General features: G+C 42.7%; 3 protein-coding genes across 4 annotated transcripts in view; 2 read left to right on the top strand and 1 right to left on the bottom strand.

Moving 5' to 3' along the window:
- Positions 1-336: 336 nt before the first annotated feature.
- On the bottom strand, positions 337-4,920 carry LOC115140296 (BAG family molecular chaperone regulator 4-like). The gene is made up of 5 exons (XM_029678605.2): positions 4,630-4,920; positions 3,925-4,047; positions 3,472-3,714; positions 3,117-3,386; positions 337-2,868 (listed from the first exon to the last, which is right to left on the bottom strand). Exons 1-5 carry the CDS (start codon positions 4,756-4,758, stop codon positions 2,395-2,397), a joined length of 1,239 nt encoding a protein of 412 aa, XP_029534465.1. The 5' UTR covers positions 4,759-4,920; the 3' UTR covers positions 337-2,394.
- Positions 4,921-5,292: 372 nt separating this feature from the next.
- On the top strand, positions 5,293-9,401 carry LOC115140297 (U6 snRNA-associated Sm-like protein LSm1). Its single transcript, XM_029678606.2, has 4 exons — positions 5,293-5,463; positions 5,728-5,796; positions 5,973-6,088; positions 8,705-9,401. Exons 1-4 carry the CDS (start codon positions 5,418-5,420, stop codon positions 8,873-8,875), a joined length of 402 nt encoding a protein of 133 aa, XP_029534466.1. The 5' UTR covers positions 5,293-5,417; the 3' UTR covers positions 8,876-9,401.
- A 3,106-nt stretch (positions 9,402-12,507) lies between these two features.
- The window catches only part of LOC115140702 (G protein-coupled receptor kinase 5-like), a 68,262-nt gene continuing 57,544 nt past the window's right edge, over positions 12,508-23,225 (top strand). Inside the window, exon 1 of one of the 2 annotated variants that reach the window (XM_065026791.1) lies at positions 12,508-13,190. In XM_065026791.1, coding sequence (XP_064882863.1) covers positions 13,139-13,190 — 52 coding nt within the window. In that variant the 5' untranslated portion in view covers positions 12,508-13,138. The remainder of the gene's footprint in view (positions 13,191-23,225) is intronic. The other variant, XM_065026790.1, reaches the window with a different exon arrangement.

Genomic DNA, 23,225 nt, shown 5'->3' with positions numbered 1-23,225 from the left:
AAAGGGTGGCTACTTTGAAGAATCTAATATAAAATATGTTGATTTGTTTAACAGTTTTTGGTTACTACATGATTCCATGTGTTATTTCATTGTTTAAGGCTACAATGTAGAAAATAGTAAAAATAAAGATAAACCTGGAATGAGTAGGTGTGTCCAAACTTTTTTTGACTGGTACTGTGTATCAGCTTGCAGTGTGTTGTCTCACTTTCATTACCCCTCACTTCATTCAAACGTCTTTCATTTTCTCTCTTCCACCTATCATATGACAAACTCTTGTTAATTTTGAGTGTTTATGGTATGTTTTCCAAAAGACTATACAATAACATGCATAACACATTTGAAAAATGTACTGACATTTAATGCAATTCATCTGTTTGAGCTGTAGTCATTTCTGAATCAGTCAGGAAAATAGTCCCATCTTCTGTTGGAAACATGCATTACGTCAGAAACCGCTGTAGACAGGACCTTGGTCCCTGTTACAAATATAGATATTTTTTAGTTAGCGAATGGTTCTCTATCTGAACACAAAAATAACATCACAGGAAAAAAAGAAACATGACAAACAGAACATTTTGATCCATGCAAAGCTTAAGAGATTTAAAGTTGATTTTTTTATAACGATTTGAAAAAGCACCTGCCGATATTATGGCACTCGTGATTATTATTATTTATTTTGATCAACAAAGTAGCTGATTTCTAAGAAATTAACACAATCTAAGAAAGTGATTTGATTTGTGGTTTTGAAATAAATAAACATCCAATCAATAGTGCTGTAGGATGAAGCTGACCCTAATCACCTGTTTCAATACATCCTTCTTCCTTAAAATATCACTGGGCCCGTATCCACAAAGCCTCTACGTAGGAGTGCTGATCTAGGTTCAGTTTCACCTTTTAGATCATAATGAATAAGATTATATGGACAGGGTGGACCTGATACTAGATCATCACTCATATTCCGAGACGATTTATGGATATGGGTCCTGGTCTGATATGAACATGAAAGGTAAAACTGTGGTAGAAAGGTCAAAGATTACTCTAAAGAAGGAAGTAATTGAACAGGGTCTAAGGTCAGTTTTCCTTTTCGTCCTTCGAAGAATAGCACTAAACTGATCCTAGGCCTGCACTTAATTACAATGTCTAACACCAATCAATGGCAAAAGCATTGTGGAGGAGTTGTAGACCAACTACTATACATACATACCAGGGTTAGGATAGATGGAATTAAGACATGAATTTATTCAGGGAGTGAATTGAAACTTCCTCAATATTTCCATTGAGCAAATTTAAGTCATTAATTGAATTTCTTCCATCGACCGCATTGAAAAGCAATTGATTCTACCTTTGTAGATACTGTGTGTGTAACGTTACCCACCTAGGGATTGATATTAAAGTCTACAAAGGCAAGTCAGGATCATTTTTTTGGTTGCTCAAATATTATGATCACTTGCTCAAATGTAAATTAAGCAGAAGCGCCATATTGCCTGCCTTTCACTTTTTTTTAAATCAGTAAAAAAAAATGACCTGCCCAACTGCCATAAATCCTGTCATTCACCTAAAGGGATATCAGTTTTAGGCTATTGAAATTCTTTGCAGTTTGGTTGTATTCACTTCTTAAAAACATATCACCTGACTAATGGAGCAACCTCAGAGCAGGCTCAACTTGCATTACCGCCCAGTTAACTTGACAAAGGCAATGGGGCAACCCTTAATGTAAATCCCTGCGGCAATTTGGAAGGCTGTGTGTGAATGCACACTGTTTGCATTCTGCTTACAATGACAGGTGGGTGATAAAGGGAAAATCTCATGGTAGTGCAAATGGTTCACAACATGTAAGAAAACATGGTGAATGGAACACTCATGGTAGAAGTGGCCTTTGAACACAGATCTAGGATCAGATTAGCCTATGCCAAATCCAAGCCTTATTAACCAAGCAAAAACATCTCACCCTATCAGTGATTAAGGGGCAACATTTACCTACTTTGAAATGAACATGGTGACACTATATGAAACCACCATTATAAGACTACATTACACTGGCACAAGCATGACATAACCGATGCTTTAAGCCATCATGGACACTAATGTCGGGTTATGACAACTAACCCAACAACACCATAACTTAGTCATGACTTGATATGTACAACCATTACATTTGCCATCATGAATACTTTGACATGGCATCTCTTATGTTCCTGATCACACCTGCGTGAAGTAGCATAAGCTGGCCTGATTCCAAACCAAAAGTCCTTGTTGAGAACCAGTCTATCTAAACCTTTACGATCCAGGAGATGTAGTCAACAAACAGAATTGGGCATTTCATTCCAAGGGACCGGTTTAGATTCAAATGTCACAAAAAAAGAACAGTAAGACCCTTAGAACCAGAACCGGTCCAATTCAGAAGGCCTTTTTCTCCAGCCGGTCCAGGATGGCCTGGATCCTCTGCACAGCCTCCTTCCGGGCCTGCCTGACCACTTCCTGTCCCTGAGTCTCCACTGAGTCCAGAACCAGCAGCTCCTTGGTCAGCAGTTCCTCCAGGTATCGGTAACTCTTCTCCGATTTTTTACCCACAAACTCATCCACATCCTCATGGAGCAAAAGCACCCGGGCCATGACCTGCTGGACTTTGGCCAAGCTGGGGTTGTCGCTCAGGGGCTGGGGCCCGATTGGCCCCTGGGGCTGGGTTGGAGGCTCACCCTGGGAAGGCTTTGGCTCCTGCACCCCCCCTCGTCCTGGTTTGTTGTACATCTGGGGAGGTGAGCTGAAGTCGACGGGCTTGCCATTAGTGGGGTTAGGGGAGGGGGCTGGTCTGGGTTTGGGTCCCACCTGTGGGGCACACTGGTGCTGGTGGGGTCCTGGGTAGTGCTGGTCCTGAGGAGGTAAAAAAGATTGTCTTACACAATTAGTGTGTAATGAATAGAAATTAAATTAATTCAGACCCAAGACTGCTATGGTACCAGAGGGTATGAGCTTTTCTGAACTATCCCCTTTCTTCCAAGAAGAACAAAATTAGTACCACTTAGAGGGTATTTTAGAAACAATATGTTCAAATAAAGGAGACGAGACGACCAAAGGCCAATTTAGGTCTTTGAGATGCCTCCCTTGTGTTCCACACATACCTTGGCTTCATAGGGGGGTGGGGCTCCAGTGCCAGTGCCTGGCCAGGCTGGGGGGTGTTGTGGGCGGACAGGGTTCCCATAGTTGCTGTGTAGAGGTTGGGTGCCTGGCTGCCACTGCTGGTGTGAGGGCCCATACCCACCTGAGTGGGCCCAAGCCTCAGCCTGCGGCCTAGGGTGAAGGGCCTGTCCAGTGGGATATTGGGGGTTTGCAGGCAATGCAGGACCACCTTCCCCATAGTGTGTGTAAGACCCAGGAGGATAGCTAGGGGCCTGGGAGAAAATAGACAAGAGCCATTATGCCCAACTGCCTTTACCTCAGACACTGTTAAACACTGCCCTGGTTGAATGTACTTACCCCTTGACAGTGTGGTCCAGGGTAGTGGTGGTGCTGATGTTGGTGCTGGGTGTGGGGTTGTCCTGACCCGCCTGTGCTCTGCTCTGGTCCTGGGCAGCCCTGGCTAGGGTACTGGCCTGTTGCCTGCCTGGGAGACATCTGCTCTGCACAGTAGAATGGGTTGGATGGGTGGAAAGAATTTGCCGGATATTGGCCTGGACCAGTGTTATAGACGCCGTGGCCATTTGGATATGCTTGCATTGCCTGGATAGGGAGAGAGGGAATGTGTGCCTACATCAGTAAGGGTTTGAATGTGAGTGCCAGACTGCCAGTCTGTGAAAATATTTGTGCGTGAGTAACAAAGTGTCAAGGAAGGGTGAGAGCCCTTGAGATGACGGATTAGGACTTAATCCCCACATATAGAGGTGGATTTAGAGGGCCTTTGCTATGACATAACATGAGGCCGTACTGTACCTGTGGGTTGTAAGGTGGCTGTACGTCAGATCCTGAAGGGTAGGCATTTGGATAGTGCCCTGCTGTGGAATGTGTCTGGGGATACCAGTAGTTTGAGGAGTAACCAGGGTATTGGGAAGCGTCCTGTAGGCATATGATAAGACATGTTTACCTGGGCTCAAAATCCGCAATGTTTAAATAGTCAACTATATTGACATGAGTAAACAGTAACCCCAGACCTCTATTGTCACGTCACTTCAATAACTTTTTTGATTAAAGTATCCAATCGTCTAGTAATTAAGCAAGACACTGACCGAATGCAAAAGCATTTCCTACTGTATTACATAATAGCTAGCTAAGGTTAGCTAGCAGCGGAAGAATCACAAAACAGTAGCTATTAACTAGCTAGGATATAAATCATACACTACAAACTGCATAACTAGACAATCTGCATGTCAAATATAACCAAATAAGCAAGTTAGGTAGCTAGCAATATAGGACATCACTAGTTAGGTAGATGGGACAAACGGTCAGAAGATGGTTAGCTAGCTAAAGTGGCTGGCTAGAACGCAGGCTAACTAGCTAGCTAGCTAATGAACGCTCAACTGTATACAGTACAAAAATACCAACGTGTGTTTACGAACATTAAATCGTATGTTCTAAAATGTGATTAACATAACTAGTTATCTTCGTGTTGACATGAATTAGCTATACAATGTGTCGTACCATAGCGTTATTCCAGTTCACGTTATTATTTTCCGAGTTGAAATTTGAGGGCCAGGCGGATTTGGGATTCGACTGCATTTGATGATGCATCACCCAAGCAGCGTCCCCAGCACTTCTGTCGTTTGTCATTAAAATAAATCGTGATAAAATGGACTGTCAAATCGGAGCGCTCTTACTGCTATGAAAAACAAAAGCTTTATTGAAATTCTCGAGTTGCTGAAGGCATTGACCATGGGCAGCTAAATATATCATTGTTTGCCCCTTTCATTTTCGCCCCTCCCTTTTCCTTTTTTCCACGTGCGTGGAATATTTGGTATTTTGACCAATAGGCGCTCAGAGTTTAGAGCAGATCGCACCGAATGCGTCGATTTAAACCAATAATTTGTTTAAACAAATTGCGATGGTTACAATTCGCGGTAGTTGTTTGAATGGCCTAATGTTTGTGTCTTCTTAAAAACCAAACGCATATTCATTCAAAGTATTACATTATTAGAAAAATGCAATGTCCTAAATATACATCAGTTATTCAAGTTATATTAGCCTAAATTGTCACTTTAATAACTATATCGAAATTCAAATACAATAACAATGTTATCTATTATCGGATACAATAATAAATTACAGAAGAACATTTTCCAATGTGGCGGCGGTTAATGGGTTACAATTCTACAGGAAGGGCTTCCCTGAGCATGCGTTCCCTGCTCTTCCTGTAGATAGGATACAGATATACTTTTTAACGATTTGTCTTGACACATGTCATACACGGCGATTAACTACACACGATCAAAATGAACTACATGCCAGGGACCGCGAGTCTCATCGATGACATAGACAGTAAGTTGGGATAGCGAAGGTTAGGCTGAGTTGAGACAGAAGTGTGAGTGAAAAGCCCAAAACATTTCCAACGTTCGAAAACCGTGATGATGATAATGATCAAACAGTCAGTCACTGGTGAATTATGAACCCCTTCTTGTCATCATTTGACACGCGGCGACCTTGCAACATTGTATCCTCACTGTGGGGCGTGGGGGGCAACGTTTGGATACATTGTAACCACGTGCGGTGGCTCAACTATAAACATTCCTTTTTTTCTTGCAGAAAAGCATCTTGTACTTCTTCGAGATGGACGAACGCTAATTGGGTTTCTGAGAAGCATTGACCAGTTTGGTATGGCAAATTAACAAACTAATAATCATATTTCAGTTTAAACACTAGCCTTCTTAGCTTAGTTTGATGTTGTCAATACTCAGATAATGTAACTTATTCACAAGTAGGTACATTCAGGCAATCAAAGGGAAAATGATCTTAACTTCCCTATCTCATCTCTTCACCTTCTCTTTCAGCCAACCTAGTTTTTCATCAAACAATCGAGCGCATCCATGTGGGCAAGAAGTTTGGAGACATCCCCAGAGGAATCTTCATTGTGAGAGGAGAGAATGTTGTTTTGCTTGGAGAAATAGTAAGTATTCATCCATGCCACCCTCTTGTTCTTTATCAGTACTTCAAGGCTGCTTTAGTTTCCTTAGTAGAGTAGGCCTACACAGTCATTTGTTTGTGCTAAAGTAAGCCTGTTGATTAGACCAGAGGGGATATACTACAAATTAGTTGAATGTGTAGCAGTTTTTCAATATACTCACATGATTAGTAAGTACAGTGCCTTGCGAAAGTATTCGGCCACCCTTGAACTTTGCGAACTTTTGCCACATTTCAGGCTTCAAACATAAATATATAAAACTGTATTTTTTTGTGAAGAATCAACAACAAGTGGGACACAATCATGAAGTGGAACGACATTTATTGGATATTTCAAACTTTTTTAATTAACAAATCAAAAACTGAAAAATTGGGCGTGCAAAATTATTCAGCCCCCTTAAGTTAATACTTTGTAGTGCCACCTTTTGCTGCGATTAGAGCTGTAAGTCGCTTGGGGTATGTCTCTATCAGTTTTGCACATCGAGAGACTGAAATTTTTCCCATTCCTCCTTGCAAAACAGCTCAAGCTCAGTGAGGTTGGATGGAGAGCATTTGTGAACAGCAGTTTTCAGATCTTTCCACAGATTCTCGATTGGATTCAGGTCTGGACTTTGACTTGGCCATTCTAACACCTGGATATGTTTATTTTTGAACCATTCCATTGTAGATTTTGCTTTATGTTTTGGATCATTGTCTTGTTGGAAGACAAATCTCCGTCCCAGTCTCAGGTCTTTTGCAGACTCCATCAGGTTTTCTTCCAGAATGGTCCTGTATTTGGCTCCATCCATCTTCCCATCAATTTTAACCATCTTCCCTGTCCCTGCTGAAGAAAAGCAGGCCCAAACCATGATGCTGCCACCACCATGTTTGACAGTGGGGCTGGTGTGTTCAGGGTGATGAGCTGTGTTGCTTTTACGCCAAACATAATGTTTTGCATTGTTGCCAAAAAGTTCAATTTTGGTTTTATCTGACCAGAGCACCTTCTTCCACATGTTTGGTGTGTCTCCCAGGTGGCTTGTGGCAAACTTTAAACGACACTTTTCATGGATATCTTTAAGAAATGGCTTTCTTCTTGCCACTCTTCCATAAAGGCCAGATTTGTGCAATATACGACTGATTGTTGTCCTATGGACAGAGTGTCCCACCTCAGCTGTAGATCTCTGCAGTTCATCCAGAGTGATCATGGGCCTCTTGGCTGCATCTCTGATCAGTCTTCTCCTTGTATGAGCTGAAAGTTTAGAGGGACGGCCAGGTCTTGGTAGATTTGCAGTGGTCTGATACTCCTTCCATTTCAATATTATCGCTTGCACAGTGCTCCTTGGGATGTTTAAAGCTTGGGAAATCTTTTTGTATCCAAATCCGTCTTTAAACTTCTTCACAACAGTATCTCACCTGCCTGGTGTGTTCCTTGTTCTTCATGATGCTCTCTGCGCTTTTAACGGACCTCTGATACTATCACAGTGCAGGTGCATTTATACGGAGACTTGATTACACACAGGTGGATTGTATTTATCATCATTAGTCATTTAGGTCAACATTGGATCATTCAGAGATTCTCACTGAACTTCTGGAGAGAGTTTGCTGCACTGAAAGTAAAGGGGCTGAATAATTTTGCACGCCCAATTTTTCAGTTTTTGATTTGTTAAAAAAGTTTGAAATATCCAATAAATGTCGTTCATGATTGTGTCCCACTTGTTGATTCTTCACAAAAAAATACAGTTTTATATCTTTATGTTTGAAGCCTGAAATGTGGCAAAAGGTCGCAAAGTTCAAGGGGGCAGAATACTTTCGCAAGGCACTGTACTTCAGCCCAAACTTTAGTTGTCACCTACGTAGCATGGCTGATTCACACACAGGGCCTGGTTTCCCAAAAGCATCTTAAGGCTATATTCATCAGTAGAAATATAGGATCCTATCGTTCTAAGGTGGTCTTTGCTTGAACTCACTGGCCAAGCATCCTGCCATCCAGGACCTCTATACCAGGTGCTGTCAGAGGAAGGCCCTAAAAATGGTCAGACTCCAGCCACCCTAGTCATAAACTGTTATCTCTGCTACCGCATGGCAAGCAGTACCAGAGCACCAAGTCTAGATCCAAAAGGCTCCTTAACAGCTTCTACCCCCAAGCAAAAGACTGCTATACAGTTAATCAAATGGATACCTGGACTATTTATATTGACCCCCTTTTTTACGCTGCTGCTACTCACTGTTTATTATCTATGTATAGTCACTTTACCCCTCCTACATGTACATATTACCTGGACTAACCGGTACCCCCGCACATTGACTCGGTACCGGTCCCCACTGTATATAGCCTCTTTATTTTATTGTTACTTTTTTTTGTACTTTATATTTGATACATTTTTGTAGCAAATATTATTATTTATTTTTTACATCTGCATTGCTGGTTAAGGGCTTGTAAGTAAATATTTTACGGCAAGGTTTACACCTGTTGAATTTGGTGCATGTATGTGACATACAGTTTGATTTGATCAGTTGAGAACAATCAGTTGCTGGGGTTTACACGTGTGCCACTGCTATTACTCTCCAGAAGGACATGCATGACATGTACGTTGACAGTATGTTTAATATAATCCCACTTTAGGACATTGATAAGCTGTGTGACAACGTCTTGCAGCAAGTTTCTATAGAGGAGATCCTGGAGGAGCAGCGATTGCAACAGCAAGCCAAGCAGAAGACAGAGAAAGCCAAGGTGACCGCACTGAAGGACAGAGGCCTATCCATCCCCAAGGCAGATAATCTCGATGAATACTGAAGGACAGAGGCCTATCCATCCCCAAGGCAGATAATCTCGATGAATACTGAAGGACAGAGGCCTATCCATCCCCAAGGCAGATAATCTCGATGAATACTGAAGGACAGAGGCCTATCCATCCCCAAGGCAGATAATCTCGATGAATACTGAAGGCACTTCTGTTCCATTTTTTTCCGTAATACTGGACTCCTCAGTTATATGTTGAATAGGGGATTATTTTGAAGACTATGAGAAGAATGTGTGCTTTGTAGATGACGCAAGTCACACTAAATACTGTACTGATTTAATTTTGATTATGACTCATTGGTTTGAAAGCAAACAATGAATTAAGTGATGCATGATTTGAGGGTAGACCACACAACCTAGATTGTCTACAAGACTACATTTGATGAGAAATCAATTATGATTTTCATACCATAGCACTGAGAACTAAGTCAATAGTATATAGTGATGAACTCTGTTAGTGTAAGCAGACACATTGTAATGACAAGATTTGTTTTCCATAAAAGTTTTTGTTATTTTATTACTTAAGTCTGCTTTGTTTAATTTGTAAATGGGAATTTTCATTTGAGTCTGACTATGGATTACTGCTCTACTGCAGAAGGCACTGTGGTCTCTCATAGAGTGATGGAGGTCTCTAGTATATTAGCATGGGCAGTGCCATTGAGGGCTTCCATCATTTTAATGTAGTCAACTGGGTGGGACTTCCAACTTCATTGGCTGATCCCTCTTGGTGACCCTGTTGAAGTCATGTCCAACCAGATGATCAGGTGGGATCAGCTAATCTGACGGAGAATGGCGCTGGGATGTATAGCGTCCATTTTACGGGCTCCTGCCCAAATATACTATTTTGTGTTTTTTCTTTTTGTGCTGATCTTAAAGTTTTTTTGTACATAATGTTTCCACCATAATTTCCTATTACCGAAAATAGCTTCTTGACATCAGAACAGCGATCACTAACCTCAATTTGGATGAAGAATTCTACTTCAATGATTCGACTGCGCAGGACATAATGCTCACCTGGGACCAGGCCCTAATCCCTAACACAGAAAATGAAAATATGGCGATATAGAGAATAACAAGTCTCTACCCTCTGTTCTATTGGTGAATGTTTAATCATGGGAGGACAACCTAGACGAGATTCGTTCAAGACTGTCCTATCAATGGGACCTGAAGAACTGGAATACCCTATGCTTGTCGATATGTAGGCGCAAGTCATTACGTTTTATTCCCCATATTGGTACGGGCACAGTGAGATGCATGAACACGGATTCAATCGTATATCATGTACAGTACCAGTCAAAAGTTCCAACACACCTACTCATTCCAGGGTTTTTCTTTATTTTGTACTATTTTCTACATCAAAACTATGAAATGGAATCATGTAGTAATCAAAAAAGTGTTAAACAAATCAAAATGTATTTTTGATTCTTCAAAGTAGCCACCTGTTGCCTTGATGACAGCTTTGCACACTCTCTCACCCAGCTTCATGTAGTCACCTAGAATGCATTTCAATTAACAGGTGTGCCGTGTTAAAAGTTAATTTGCGGAATTTCTTTCCTTCCTAATGTGTTTGAGCCAATCAGTTGTGTTGAGGCAAGGTAGGGATGGTATACAGAAGATGGCCCTATTTGGTAAAAGACCAAGTCCATATCATGGAAAGAACAGTTCAAATAAGCAAAGAGAATCGACAGTCCATTACTTTAAGACATAAAGTTCAGTCAATCTGGAAAATGTCAATAACTTTGAAAGTTTCTTCAAGTGCAGTAGCAAAAACCATCAAGCGCTATGATGAAACTGGCTCTCAGGAGGACCGCCACAGGAAAGAAAGACCCAGAGTTACCGCTGCTGCAGAGGATACGTTCATTAGAGTTACCAGGCTCAGAAATTGCAGCCCAAATAAATCCTTCACAGAGTTCAAGTAACAGACACATCTCAACATCAACTGTTCAGAAGAGACTGCGTGAATCAGGCCTTCATGGTCAAATTGCTGCAAAAAAACTACTACTAAAGGACACCTATAAGAAGAACACACTTTCTTAGGCCAAGAAACACAAGTAATGGACATAAGACCGGTGGAAATCTGTCCTTTGGTCTGGTGTGTCCAAATTTGAGATTTTTGATTCCAACCGCCGTGTCTTTACGAGATGCAGAGTAGGTGAACGGATTATCTCTGCATGTGTGGTTCCCACCATGAAGCATGGAGGAGGAGGTGTGATGGTTCTTTGCTGGTGACACTGTCAGTTATTTATTTAGAATTCAAGGCACACTTAACCAGCATGGCTACCACAGCTTTCTGCAGCGATACGCCATCCCATCTGGTTTGCGCTTAGTGGGACTGTCATTTGTTTTTCAACAGGACAATGACCCAACACACCTCCAGGCTGTGTAAGGGCTATTTGACCAAGAAGGAGAGGGATGGAGTGCTGCATCAGATGACCTGGTCTCCACAATCACCCAACCTCAACCCAGTTGAGATGGTTTGGGATGAGTTGGACCGCAGAGTGAAGGAAAAGCAGCCAACAAGTGCTCAGCATACAGTTGAAGTCGGGAAGTTTACATACACCTTAGCCAACTACATTTAAACTCAGTTTTTCACAATTCCTGACATTTAATATTAGTAAAAATGTCCAGTCTCATCTGGTTTGCGCTTGGTGGGAATATCATTTGTTTTTCAACAGGACAATGACCCAACATACCTCCAGGCTGTGTAAGGGCTATTTGACCAAGAAGGAGAGTGATGGAGTGTGTTCCAGTTTTGTCATACAACACAACACACAGATGTCTCAAGTTTTGAAGGAGCGTTCAATTGACATGCTGACTGCAGGAATGTCCACCAGAGCTGTTGCCAGATAATTGAATGTTAATTTCTCTACCATAAGCGGCCTCCAATGCTGTTTTAGAGAATTTGGCAGTACATCCACAACCGCGGACCACGTGTACAAACGCCAGCCCAGCTTCCACCAGACACCTGATGAAACTGAGTATTTTTGTTAGTAATAAAGACTTTTTGTGGGGAAAAACTCATTCTGATTGGCTGTGCCTGGCTCCCAAGTGGGTGGACCTGGCTGCCAATTGGGTGGGCCATGGCTGCACCCCTGCCCAGTCTTGTGAAATCCATATATTAGGGCCTCAGGAATACATTTCAATTGACTGATGTCATTATATGAACTGTAACTCAGTAAAACCATTGAAATTCTTGCATATTGCATTAATATTTTTGTTCAGTATATATGAACCTAAGAAGACAGGCAGAGCATCACCAATGGCATAAAGTCTACTGGTAGGCCTGTATGAGATCTTGAGATAATTGGATGTTGTGTTTGGTCAGTTTTAATAATTAAAATGTGTTATTGTGCACCGCGGTTCTTATGCTTTCCATGTCAGATGAAAAACAGCATTTGAACAACGGACCAATAGCCTATGTATGGGGAACATCACCTTTATCAATATCATTCTTTCTCCCAAGGTATTTCATCTTCAGTTCTACCGCTTGGCATTGCATTGGGAGGGGATGGCAAGAATGTGCCGCTATCAGATGTCTTTGACAGCCAGACAGGCATACTCAGCAACGCATACGTCATGGGCCAGATATGAACACGCCCCTTCCGATATTGGAACCACCAACTTGGTGGATCAAGATTTGCGAACTCTTACTATAAATCATTGAACTTCCATAGACTGTACACTTTTCACACTGTACACATCTAAATGTAACCGACATATTGACCAGAACCACTGGGGAAACCGCTTAGAGCTCCGCCAAACGTTACAACCAAGATAAAAAACCAAGCCCTTTTTTTTTTATTACGCACCAAGAGGTGGAGCACGTTGAGTCTAGTACACTTCACCAACTCCCACCAGTGCTACTGGTCTGTGCTTCAGCCGCTGTTACGAATGCGTTACCAAAGGATGTAGGTCTTGCCGAGGTCTCGGGCTGTTTCGGGATGTATTGATGGCTCAACAGTCCTATCCTTCTTTGATTCCGCACCAAATTTCGCACGAAACACAACAGTCTCCGGAATTGGAATGGAAATGCCCTCCGGACGCTGTATTCAGAGCCGACAATATGAACCATGCCCTAGTTAATATTACAAGGATTTCCTCGATAGCCTGTGTATAGACTTTCAAGGAATTTGAAATGTATACATTTGATTCGGATTTGGAGTAAAACGAAAAGCAATTTAGCCGTGAAGAGCAAGGTGTTGCTGTGCCGACGTAAAAACAACAACGCATCTATTCAGCTAAATCAAAGGATTTTAGATGGAGCTGGAGAATATTGTGGCCAATACGGTACTGTTAAAAGCAAGAGAAGGTAGGTCTTCAAACAGCCTAATAAAATGAATGAACCATTTTGACGCGTAGAATGGGGTTCGAATTCCATTTTGTGTTGAATGCTACAGTGATGCAATCTAAATTGTCTCTGAACATGATATTTATAGATGCTATGCTGCTCTAAAATCTACTTTATACCATACACCACCACCTTCATCATCACCAAACCACATGTTTTATTGCTTATGATAGGCTTTTAAACCCTTAAATGTATCCATTCCTAGCTCAATGGATGTCCAATCTAGCCTATGTATGTTTAGGCCTGTAGGTTAAAATCGTTTGACAGTCCCTACGTTTGTGAACAAAGGTCCCTCTAAATGTAATTTAAAAAAATAACCCCGCACATCAGCTTTACGTTTGGTTTAACGAATTGTTTTCTGCGTGATTATGATTAGACTGTAGTAGAGCCCACCAGTGAAACCGTAACCATTCTTTCGCAATATTCGACATGTTCAGACAGTATGACTAGAACTGGGGTCAAACTCTGGTCTGATGATCATTTGCTACAGTTGGCAGTGGCACATTTATGATGATCTATGACGTGATCGGAATCTAAATGCTATGGTGGTCTCCGTGCAGCAAAATGCAGCCTTTTTTTTTTTTACTTCGATACCCCAAACAACCGTGTGATTGGGCACTTAGGTTCTGTCAATTTCATTTTTACCGTCTGTTTGTGTTAGGTCATAATCTGTGTGTTCGGCAGGTGGAGAGTTTCGGAGCTGTTTAGTTATTAACCTTCATTAATCTTTAAGGAAATATCCTTTCACGTGCACATAGGCCTATCCCTTCACTTCAGACTCGACCAAGGATCCAAACTGATGAAATTATTGGCATTGCAGTACGTTACTAATGAGAATGTTATGGCTCTTATGTCGTGTTAATGCCATAAGATACAGCGTCCCGTCTATCTGAATACATTTTTAAAAACTGAGAAGGCTGTGTTCCTCTCACTCTGAGAAATGCACCGTTAGATACACACACACACACACAGAGTTGTGCATGGTGTAATGTGGCTACAGGCTCTCTGTGGAGTTGAGCAGTGACGCAGGAGAAGGCAGTGTTCCTATGGCTGGCCTAGTGGTTATCTCCCAGTAATAATGACATACTTATGGATTGGCTGCACTCTGGGTCAAAGATAGGACAGACAGAGAGAAAGAGACGGATGTTTGCAGTCAGTGTACCACTGCCATACAAGGGTCCTTCGTTGTTTTGAGATGCAGCTTGAAACCAGCCTACTAGTGTCAAATAAAAACTGCCAGATCACAGATGATTCCAAAGAAAATCAGAGCATCAAACAGTCTCTATAGCACAGGTACTGTATTTGGCAACCAGTCCTCAGGTGATCCAAAAATATGAAATAGTCTAGTCATGAATGTGAACCACTGCTGGTCCAGGAGTGGTATAGTGTCCTCTAATCTGAATAACATGGAACTGTCATATGTTCAGATATGTGCATGATAATGAAAATAACAGATCTATTTTGAAGTCATTTTTTGGTGGTGTCCCTTTAAATTGAATGAAATAAGAAGATGACATGGCGACCCGTGACATATCCTTGTTGTCCCAGCTGCTCTATACCCGAGCCAGCATAGTACGGGTTGGGTTGGCACAACAGTGTGTAAACCATGGTCTGGTACATCCCAAAAACTGAAAGGGGTTTTCATTGGTCATCAGTAGATTCACTGTTGCTTTTTGCTCAGAGTTGATAGTGAAAAGGCAGACATTATCAACAGAGATTTGAACTGTGAAGAGCTGGTGGTTTATTTATAAGATCTCGTTGAAGATGGCCCCATAACAAGTGATCAACTGTCAACTTATCTTTTGTGATTCATTGCTGATTGGAGTGTGTTGTGTATCGAGTCTAATGAGTGCTTAGTTGTTTAGATTCTGCCTGGAAATGTTAGAATGACTAGGGGCCGTAACTGACAGAGCCCAGAGTGCCAACGGTTGAATGAATGCCTGTGAGATTCTGTCAAAGTCCGGGGTGTACAGGGATGCTCCTATCTGTGTGTATGTGTGCTGTGTACTTACGCTGTATGCCGAGGCTGGTTGAGGTCACAGCACAGGGACATAGTGAGAATGTGAATGGAGAAGAGAGAACCATACATATTCCTGTTTGTTTATGCAAGTGTGTCTCAGCCAAGGCTGAACGGAGAGATCCTCATTCCCTGTCCGAATGCTCCCAGAGTCAGAGAGACAACAGGAAATCCCAGTTTCCACTCAGCTCCCAGTGTTTACGCCAGCGTCCTCACACTTCCCAAATAAATGGAATAAAGTGAACTGTAGCCAAGCAGAGAAATAAAAATCCATCAATATCCCCTGACTTCTGCAGAGCTGACCAGGGAGAGAGAGGCCCTATTCCAGTACTTGGTAAATGCATCCCTCTGTTCTCCTTTATTCCTTTGAAGTAAGTAATCATCACTAATCTGACATGACTGAGTTGGTCTAAGCGCAGCTTCACGTTAGCCAATTCAGTCATGTAAGGTAAGTGATCACAAGGGAGGATTTGTTAAGGGGCCAGAGGATGGAGTAGAACTTATTCAGGCCTGCTGAAGAGGACCTTTGATGACATCACAGTTGAGATTCCAGGAAGTGTATCTCACCTGCTCTGTCTCAAATACCAACAAACAACAAAGTAGCTAGTAAGACCTGAGTATAATTCAGAATCAGGAAATCTCCCTCCGTTTCTCCCTGGTGTCCAGTATTCTTGTTTTTGTGGAGGATGCTGAGGGGATGATGCAGTGAAATACAAACCTCCATTCAGCCATCTCATCTCTGCTGAGGATCACCTAACAGCTCATATTACCAGTCACAGCCCACCGTGTTGGAAGATGCTGACGTGTTGAACATAGAAATAATAAAGGTGCAATCCAAAAGTTCTACTTGTCTTGTGACAATGGGGAAAGTGCAAACAGTCAATTTTAATTAAAACACACAATTACTCCGCTTGTTATCCTGTTCCTCTGCATTTTGTGCCTTTGCACTCACAAAGACCTTTCCCCTCAGTCCTCCAAAACGTCTTGAGAAGACAAAGTAACTGGAAGTTGAGCATCCGCATTGTGCCTTAAATGCTAGTTTCATCAATGTGAAAGCAGAAGTGTTTTACATGTCAGACTACCCTGGAAGAGTTATAGAACAGCGAGGGCAGCAGTGTTTCTTCCTGTTAAAATACTAAGCGTCACTTGTTCTTGATTTTTAGGAAGCATTTCCTCTGAGATATGCTTCTTCTATTCGCTGAGCTGTGGAAGGGAGGCATCTCCATTACGTGTGTGTAAGGAGCGTGTGAATTCCTGTGTGTGTGTGTAATCTTAGCTCTGACGAGGGCAACATCCTGCAGTAGACCCTGTGCTCATGATGCCTGCATGTGTGTGTACGCGCTTCCCCATTCACAACTGTCACATTGGCAGCAGCCGTGGAACCCAAGCCACCTGAACAAACGTCATCAGCGGTTTAAATGAAGGAGAGTAAAGGGAAAAGTGTGTTGTTGAATTCAGATGTGTTGTTGGGATAGCAGACGTGTAGCAACAGAATTGTAGCCTAGGTGCCAGCCTGCGATTTTAGATTCATGCCTCCGTTGTTGGCCAACAGAACAGGCTAAGAGAATAGCATTGCCGATCCATGTCTTCCCTGTTTTCAGATACTGTTGCCCTTTTTTAATCGAGGAAGTTGGTAACCAAACTATGTTGGATGGATGGCCTCCTCTTACCTGAGGCAATTGTCTTGTTCAACCTCTGTTCTAGAATAAAAGGTGTTCTAGAGTGAAGGAACAAATGTTCTAGAATGAAGGGACGAGTGTTGTATCTCGAATGAAATGCGAACATGTTCTTAAACTGAGAGAAGTTTTCTCGAATAGAGGAAAAGGAATGAATTGATGGATCGTCTGATGAAAACAAACATGCAGATTTTAGGGCTTTATCTTAAGCTGGCAAAACAGACAATAAACCAAACATTGTAGTACAAACAACACCATCTGTCATTGAAAGGTCACAAACACAGACAAGCATTCCCCTCACTTCTACTGAGGTGAACTAAGGAGAAACATGGTGAGAAAATGGCAGCTGTCTTTCTAAAGCCAACAGCTACCTCTGACGTGGGGCGGCAGGTACCTGCCACTTTGGGGCGGCAGGTAGCCAAGTGGTTAGAGCGTTGGGCCAGTAACCGAAAAATTGCTAGATTGAATCCCCGAGCTGATAAGGTAAAAATCTGTCGTTCTGCCACAGTTCCTAGGCCGTCATTGTAAATAAGAATTTGTTCTAAACTGACTTGCCTAGTTAAATGGCGGTTACATCTATGCAGATGAATGCTATTGGAATGTTAATCACCATTTATTCCCAGGCACAAGATAATATGGCTGTTTGCTGAATCAGTGGGTTTTACTTCAGCAATATGTAATGAGATAGACACAGACAAGATGATGGATCTTTAAGATGGTTTTGAAGGAAAGCAAGACAGACAGAGTAAAAGAGTGAGGGTACACAGTGGGCACTGGGCATTGTGAAATAGTGTGAGCCACTAACTCTGTCACTAAACCTGATGTAGTCCTACATGCCATAGCTGACTCACTACGGTGTGACCATGTCCACCATGTCTTGTCAGCTGACTTGTGCTGAGTGGTTCATTGGTTATACTGGCAGTGCCCACGAAGGAAGTTGAACATTACGAGACTATTACTAATACATTCTAACAATATTGGAAAAGGACAGTTTTAGGTAATCGGAGATGCCTGCTGGTCAATGTTCCCTCAAATCTTTTGGGGTACTGAGCAAATTTCCGGTCTGCTGAGTGCGAACTTGAACATTGAAAATTCTGTGCAACTTCCAGCCAATGTGTGGTGTTCAATGTAGGCCTGCATTCCATAAGCCTTTTGAGGAAAAACTTGCAGGGCTTGGCATTAACCTGTTTATCCACTTGTCCTTCAGACAAGGTGGTGACTGAAAATGTTTTTTTGTTGTTTGATGCAAGAAACCACTTTACAAAATAAAATGCATTATTATTCCCATACCATTATTACAGAGAATCAGACACATTATGCTACCCTCTGCCAATGGCTACTTAGCTTATTCAAGACCGTCTCAAAATACAACACTGCCCCTTTACCTAACTGGGCTAATAACTCACTAACTAGCAAAGGATATAAACAAAATGTGCACACGAGGCTACATGCAGCTCTTGCTTTGATCTCAAAACAAGCTAAACTACTCACGACCACAGCTGTATTGCATAGATCCGTATATGGGAATGTTCTATTCGCATATATTCCTTTTGCAGCTTTAATTGGTTATGCTGCACCGGTCTGTGTAGAGTACGGGCTGAGTCGTGCTCAGTAGAATCCTACTCTGATGTGTTCTGCCTACAGCAAAATCTCTTGCATAGTTAATTTGGTTTCGGTATGTTGAATGGGAAGTGGCTAATATTGAGATGATTCCATCCCAATTGCCACAGTAAAGGGAAACGTTGATAGTGTTAACTAACAGGGAAAACTATACGAAGTTGAGTGAAGTTAAATCTCATGCTTCTCTCCTTGGGCTGATAGTTCTTCTGGGCTCTGTGCAGCAGTCTCGGGGCTGCAGTTTAGAGGGAACATTGCTGCTGGTGCTGGAAGATGTAGGGTGCTGGAATGTGTAGGGTGCTGGAATGTGTAGGGTACTGGAAGGTGTAGGGTACTGGAATGTGTAGGGTACTGGAAGGTGTAGGGTACTGGAAGGTGTAGGGTACTGGAAGGTGTAGGGTACTGGAAGGTGTAGGGTACTGGAAGGTGTAGGGTGCTGGAAGGTGTAGGGTGCTGGTGCTGGAAGGTGTAGGGTGCTGGTGCTGGAAGGTGTAGGGTGCTGGAAGGTGTAGGGTGCTGGTGCTGGAAGGTGTAGGGTGTGTGAAAAACCCTATCATGGTAGAGAGGTAAAAAAAAAAATCCTTGATTAACATTTGGATAGTAGTTATTACTGCAAGTGAGAGTGATTTTGTCTTAAAAATATACCCGCAAAGTGTAAAATGGTAGTAGATGCACAGTCAACACATTCAGTATAGTATATGTGGCCCATGCAGGAATCCAACTACTGTAGTACTGCAAGCACCATGCACGCTCCAGACAACTGTGGTTAGATTGTCAACTATGCACTATCTAGCTACAGGTTTTTTCTTATTTGTCACATGCACCGAATACAACGGATGTAGACTTTACCGTGAAAGGCTTGCTTACGAGCCCTTCGCAACGATGCAGAGTTAAAAAAAATATATATAATAATACAAAGGAAATATGGATGGATCTCACCTCAGGCTTACTTTGTGAGGAGCCTTTGTTGTAAGGTGAGAAAATGCTGCTCGATCGTGTTATAGCACAAGTCTCAGCAAGCCACAGGAGAAAAAAAAACAGGATTTATGCTCCCTAAAGATTCATGTCTGTTTCAGACATCATTGGCTACTTTGCAGTAGTTTTTCCTAAAAAAAGCTTATTACCTCTCGTGTCCTGACTTCCATGGTGACTGATCTGGCAGGATCAGTCATGATGAACACCTATCCACTATGCAGTGCATTTGTGTGTGCAGCCTGGAGTGTGTTCCCTCAGTGCTGAGCCATGACATAATGCTGAGGAGTTTTATTCAGGAGACAACTGAAGATCGTTAATGGGAGCATTCATCCATGAAAGAATAGTTGAGAGGCCCAGGTCAGCCCGTTTCCTCTCTGTGTGCTTCTGTTTGTTTGTGTGGAAACAGAGAAAAATACGGAATTGTTTTACATACTAGCTGTCGCTCACACATAGCTACAGAGCAAGCCCCCACCCTCATGAACAAGCCCCCACCCTCATGAACAATCCCCCACCCTCATGAACAAGCCCCCACCCTCATGAACAATCCCCCACCCTCATGAACAAGCCCCCACCCTCATGAACAATCCCCCACCCTCATGAACAATCCCCCACCCTCATGAACAATCCCCCACCCTCATGAACAAGCCCCACCCTCATGAACAATCCCCCACCCTCATGAACAAGCCCCCACCCTCATGAACAAGCCCCCACCCTCATGAACAAGCCCCCACCCTCATGAACAAGCCCCCACCCTCATGAACAAGCCCCCACCCTCATGAACAAGCCCCCACCCTCATGAAGCTGAAAGGTAGCTATGGTTCTATACTTTGTGCTGTCATGTGTTGCCTTGTGTAGGAGAATTGTCTTTGTTATTTTAGTGTCTGTCCGTGCATCTATGTTGAATCTCTTTAGACAAACCCAATGAATATTTAATGTTTGAAGTGGAAAATTATCAATATCTATAGGACTACTCATCTCTGAGTTTGGCTTGTGTACATTCACTGCGCACACACACACACACACACACACACACACCAGAAAAGGGAATGAACATGTAGTAGTTAAGGGGTAGACATTGACCCAGTGGCCTCTAAAAGTTGTTAAATTTGGGCTGTTTTCCCAGTTCCCAGACCTTATCAGAGTTATCTATTAAAGGCTGTTTTTGGTATTCCTGAGTCCCTTGGTATGCCCCAGATCCATCACTAATTTTAGAGCCCCCAGCACGACACAGAAAGGGTATATTAAGGAGAAGAGGGTTGCAAGTCCGATACTTGTATGAGAATGTTGGCATACAAAGCGAGAGAGAGTGGAGGACAGGGGAAGGCACAACAGAATTAGCTATTTAGAAGATCACTACCATATATTCCAAATATCAAATTACCTTGGTTATTTTTCCTGAGAGGGAATGTCTTGTGTGATATTTGGCATACTGAAGCAGTGACACTGGACTTTCAGATGTGTTTGGTTCCAGCAGTGCATGACCAGGCAGTTAACACTACTCTCTTCAGATGAACAAACAATCTGACTGTGTTCTGTATCCATTAATCACACAGGAGAGCGGGAGAACCAGGAGAGAGGGAGAACCAGGAGAGGAAAGGAAAGGGGGTGAACCAGGGGAGGAGAGGGAGTGTGAACCCGGAGAGGGGGGCTAACGAGGAGAGGGGTGCAAATGACGAGAGGGGGACAAACGAGGAGAGGGGAGCGATCCAGGAGAGGAGAGGAGAGGAGAGGGGAGCGATTCAGGAGAGGAGAGGGGAGCGATTCAGGAGAGGAGAGGGGAGCGATTCAGGAGAGGAGAGGGTGTGAACCAGGAGAGAAGAGGAGAGGTTGTGAACCAAGAGAGGAGAGGTTGTGAACCAAGAGAGGAGAGGAGAGGGGATCTACCAAGAGAGGAGAGGGTGTGAACCAAGAGAGGAGAGGGGGTGAACCAAGAGAGGAGAGGGGGTCTACCAAGAGAGAAGAGGGGGTCTACCAAGAGAGAAGAGGGGCGAACCAGGAGAGGAGATGGGGCTAACCAGGAGAGGAGATGGGGCGAATCAGGAGAGGAGAGGAGATGGGGTGAACCAAGAGAAGAGGGGGGGCGATCCAGGAGAGGAAAGGGGAGAGAAGAGGTGATGGGGTCTACGAGGAGAGGGTGAACCAGGAGAGGAGATAGGGTGAACCAGGAGAGGATAGGTGATGGTGTCTACCAGGAGAGGAGAGGGGGTGAACCAGGAGAGGAGAGGTTGATGAACCAAGAGAGGGTGAACTCTGATAGAAGAAAGAGGATGGATGAGCTTTCATAGAGCGAAGAGGATTTGAGCATTCAGACAGAGGAAGTGTGTGTGTGTGTACACACAGGAAAGGATATGGAGAACAGCTGTAGAGGAAGTGAAGAGCCTAGAGAGAGCCATCGTAATCACTTTAACCCTGTTTCCGGAATTGCTGTGTGAGGCGACTAATCTTTGATTTTGTCATTTTGTGTGTCTGTGTGTCCATGCGCGTGAGCTGTGCACTTATTTGTGTGTTGTGGTCTGATGGTTGTCTGTTTGTGTGTGTTGGAGACAATAGCCTTTTGGACAGAATTAGTCCTATCCTGGGGCAGCAGGCGGCCTAGTGTTTAGAGCGTTGGGCCAGATATCAAAAAGTTACTAGTTCGAATCTGTGAACTGACTTTGTAAAACAATCTGCCCACCTTAGCCCTAATTGCTCACAGAGTGCTGTCAATAATGGCTGCCCAGCTAGCACATAATGTTCTCAGAACCATGTTTTTCGTAGGTGGGATTTTCAGTACTTCAGCATAATGTTTCTTACAGGTCTCCTCATGGTTCTATTTAAAATGTTTTCAAATTGTTCAGAGAATGTTAAGAAACAGTTTTCTTCTGTGGAAAATTCAGTACTTCAGCATAACGTTTTCTACAGGTTTCCTCATGGTTCTATTTAAAGTCATGTTCTCAGCACATGAATACAACTTTCCATAAAAACCACAAGAAAAAATGAGTAACGTTCAGAATGTCAGCATCAACAAAACTTAATATCCGCTATCTTGGTTAGTGTGTTCAGGTGTGTTGGCTGTGCCTTGTTTTCTTTGAAATGGGGTCTGTCTGAATAGACTGAAATGAAGAGCTTTGTATGATTTCTTTTTTTTTAAACGCACAAAAAACATGGAATGCTAGCTCTGTCCTGGTGTCGCAGTGGACTAATTCCAGGACTAAAGAACAGAAGATCGTAGGTTTGAATCTCACTGATGCCATGTCACAATCAAAAAAGGAATTTGTTTGCATGATTAATGCCTAAGCAAATACATTTCCATGTGTCCTATCAGTGCTAAGGGTTCAAAACAGTTAACCGAAATGAAACATGTTCTCAGAACGTGATTTAATTACCTTAAAATAACTCAGAATTTCCTTTCTCAGAATATTAATAAAACCTCCCAGGAAAACTTTCAGCAAACCATGGTAAAATGTTCTCATAATGTCCCTGCAACCTAGACATGTATGTTCCCAGAACAGGCAAAATTGACACCATTACAAACGGTCAGGAAACGTATGGCTTTTTCCCAGAACCAATGGCAAACCAAAAACGTACGTACCCTCAACTTACAACAAACTTAATGTATTATCTGGGTGATCCCATTTCATGACCTCACTTTCCAAGGGAGTTTCCATTTCACCACACACTTGTAGAGGTTATGTACATGTGTGAAACAGGGCAAATATAAGTGCCCCCTAT

Source organism: Oncorhynchus nerka, linkage group LG13 (assembly GCF_034236695.1).
Source record: "Oncorhynchus nerka isolate Pitt River linkage group LG13, Oner_Uvic_2.0, whole genome shotgun sequence".
In the NCBI taxonomy this organism is placed as follows: Eukaryota; Metazoa; Chordata; class Actinopteri; order Salmoniformes; family Salmonidae; genus Oncorhynchus; species Oncorhynchus nerka.
This window is presented reverse-complemented; position numbering and strand designations above follow the sequence as displayed.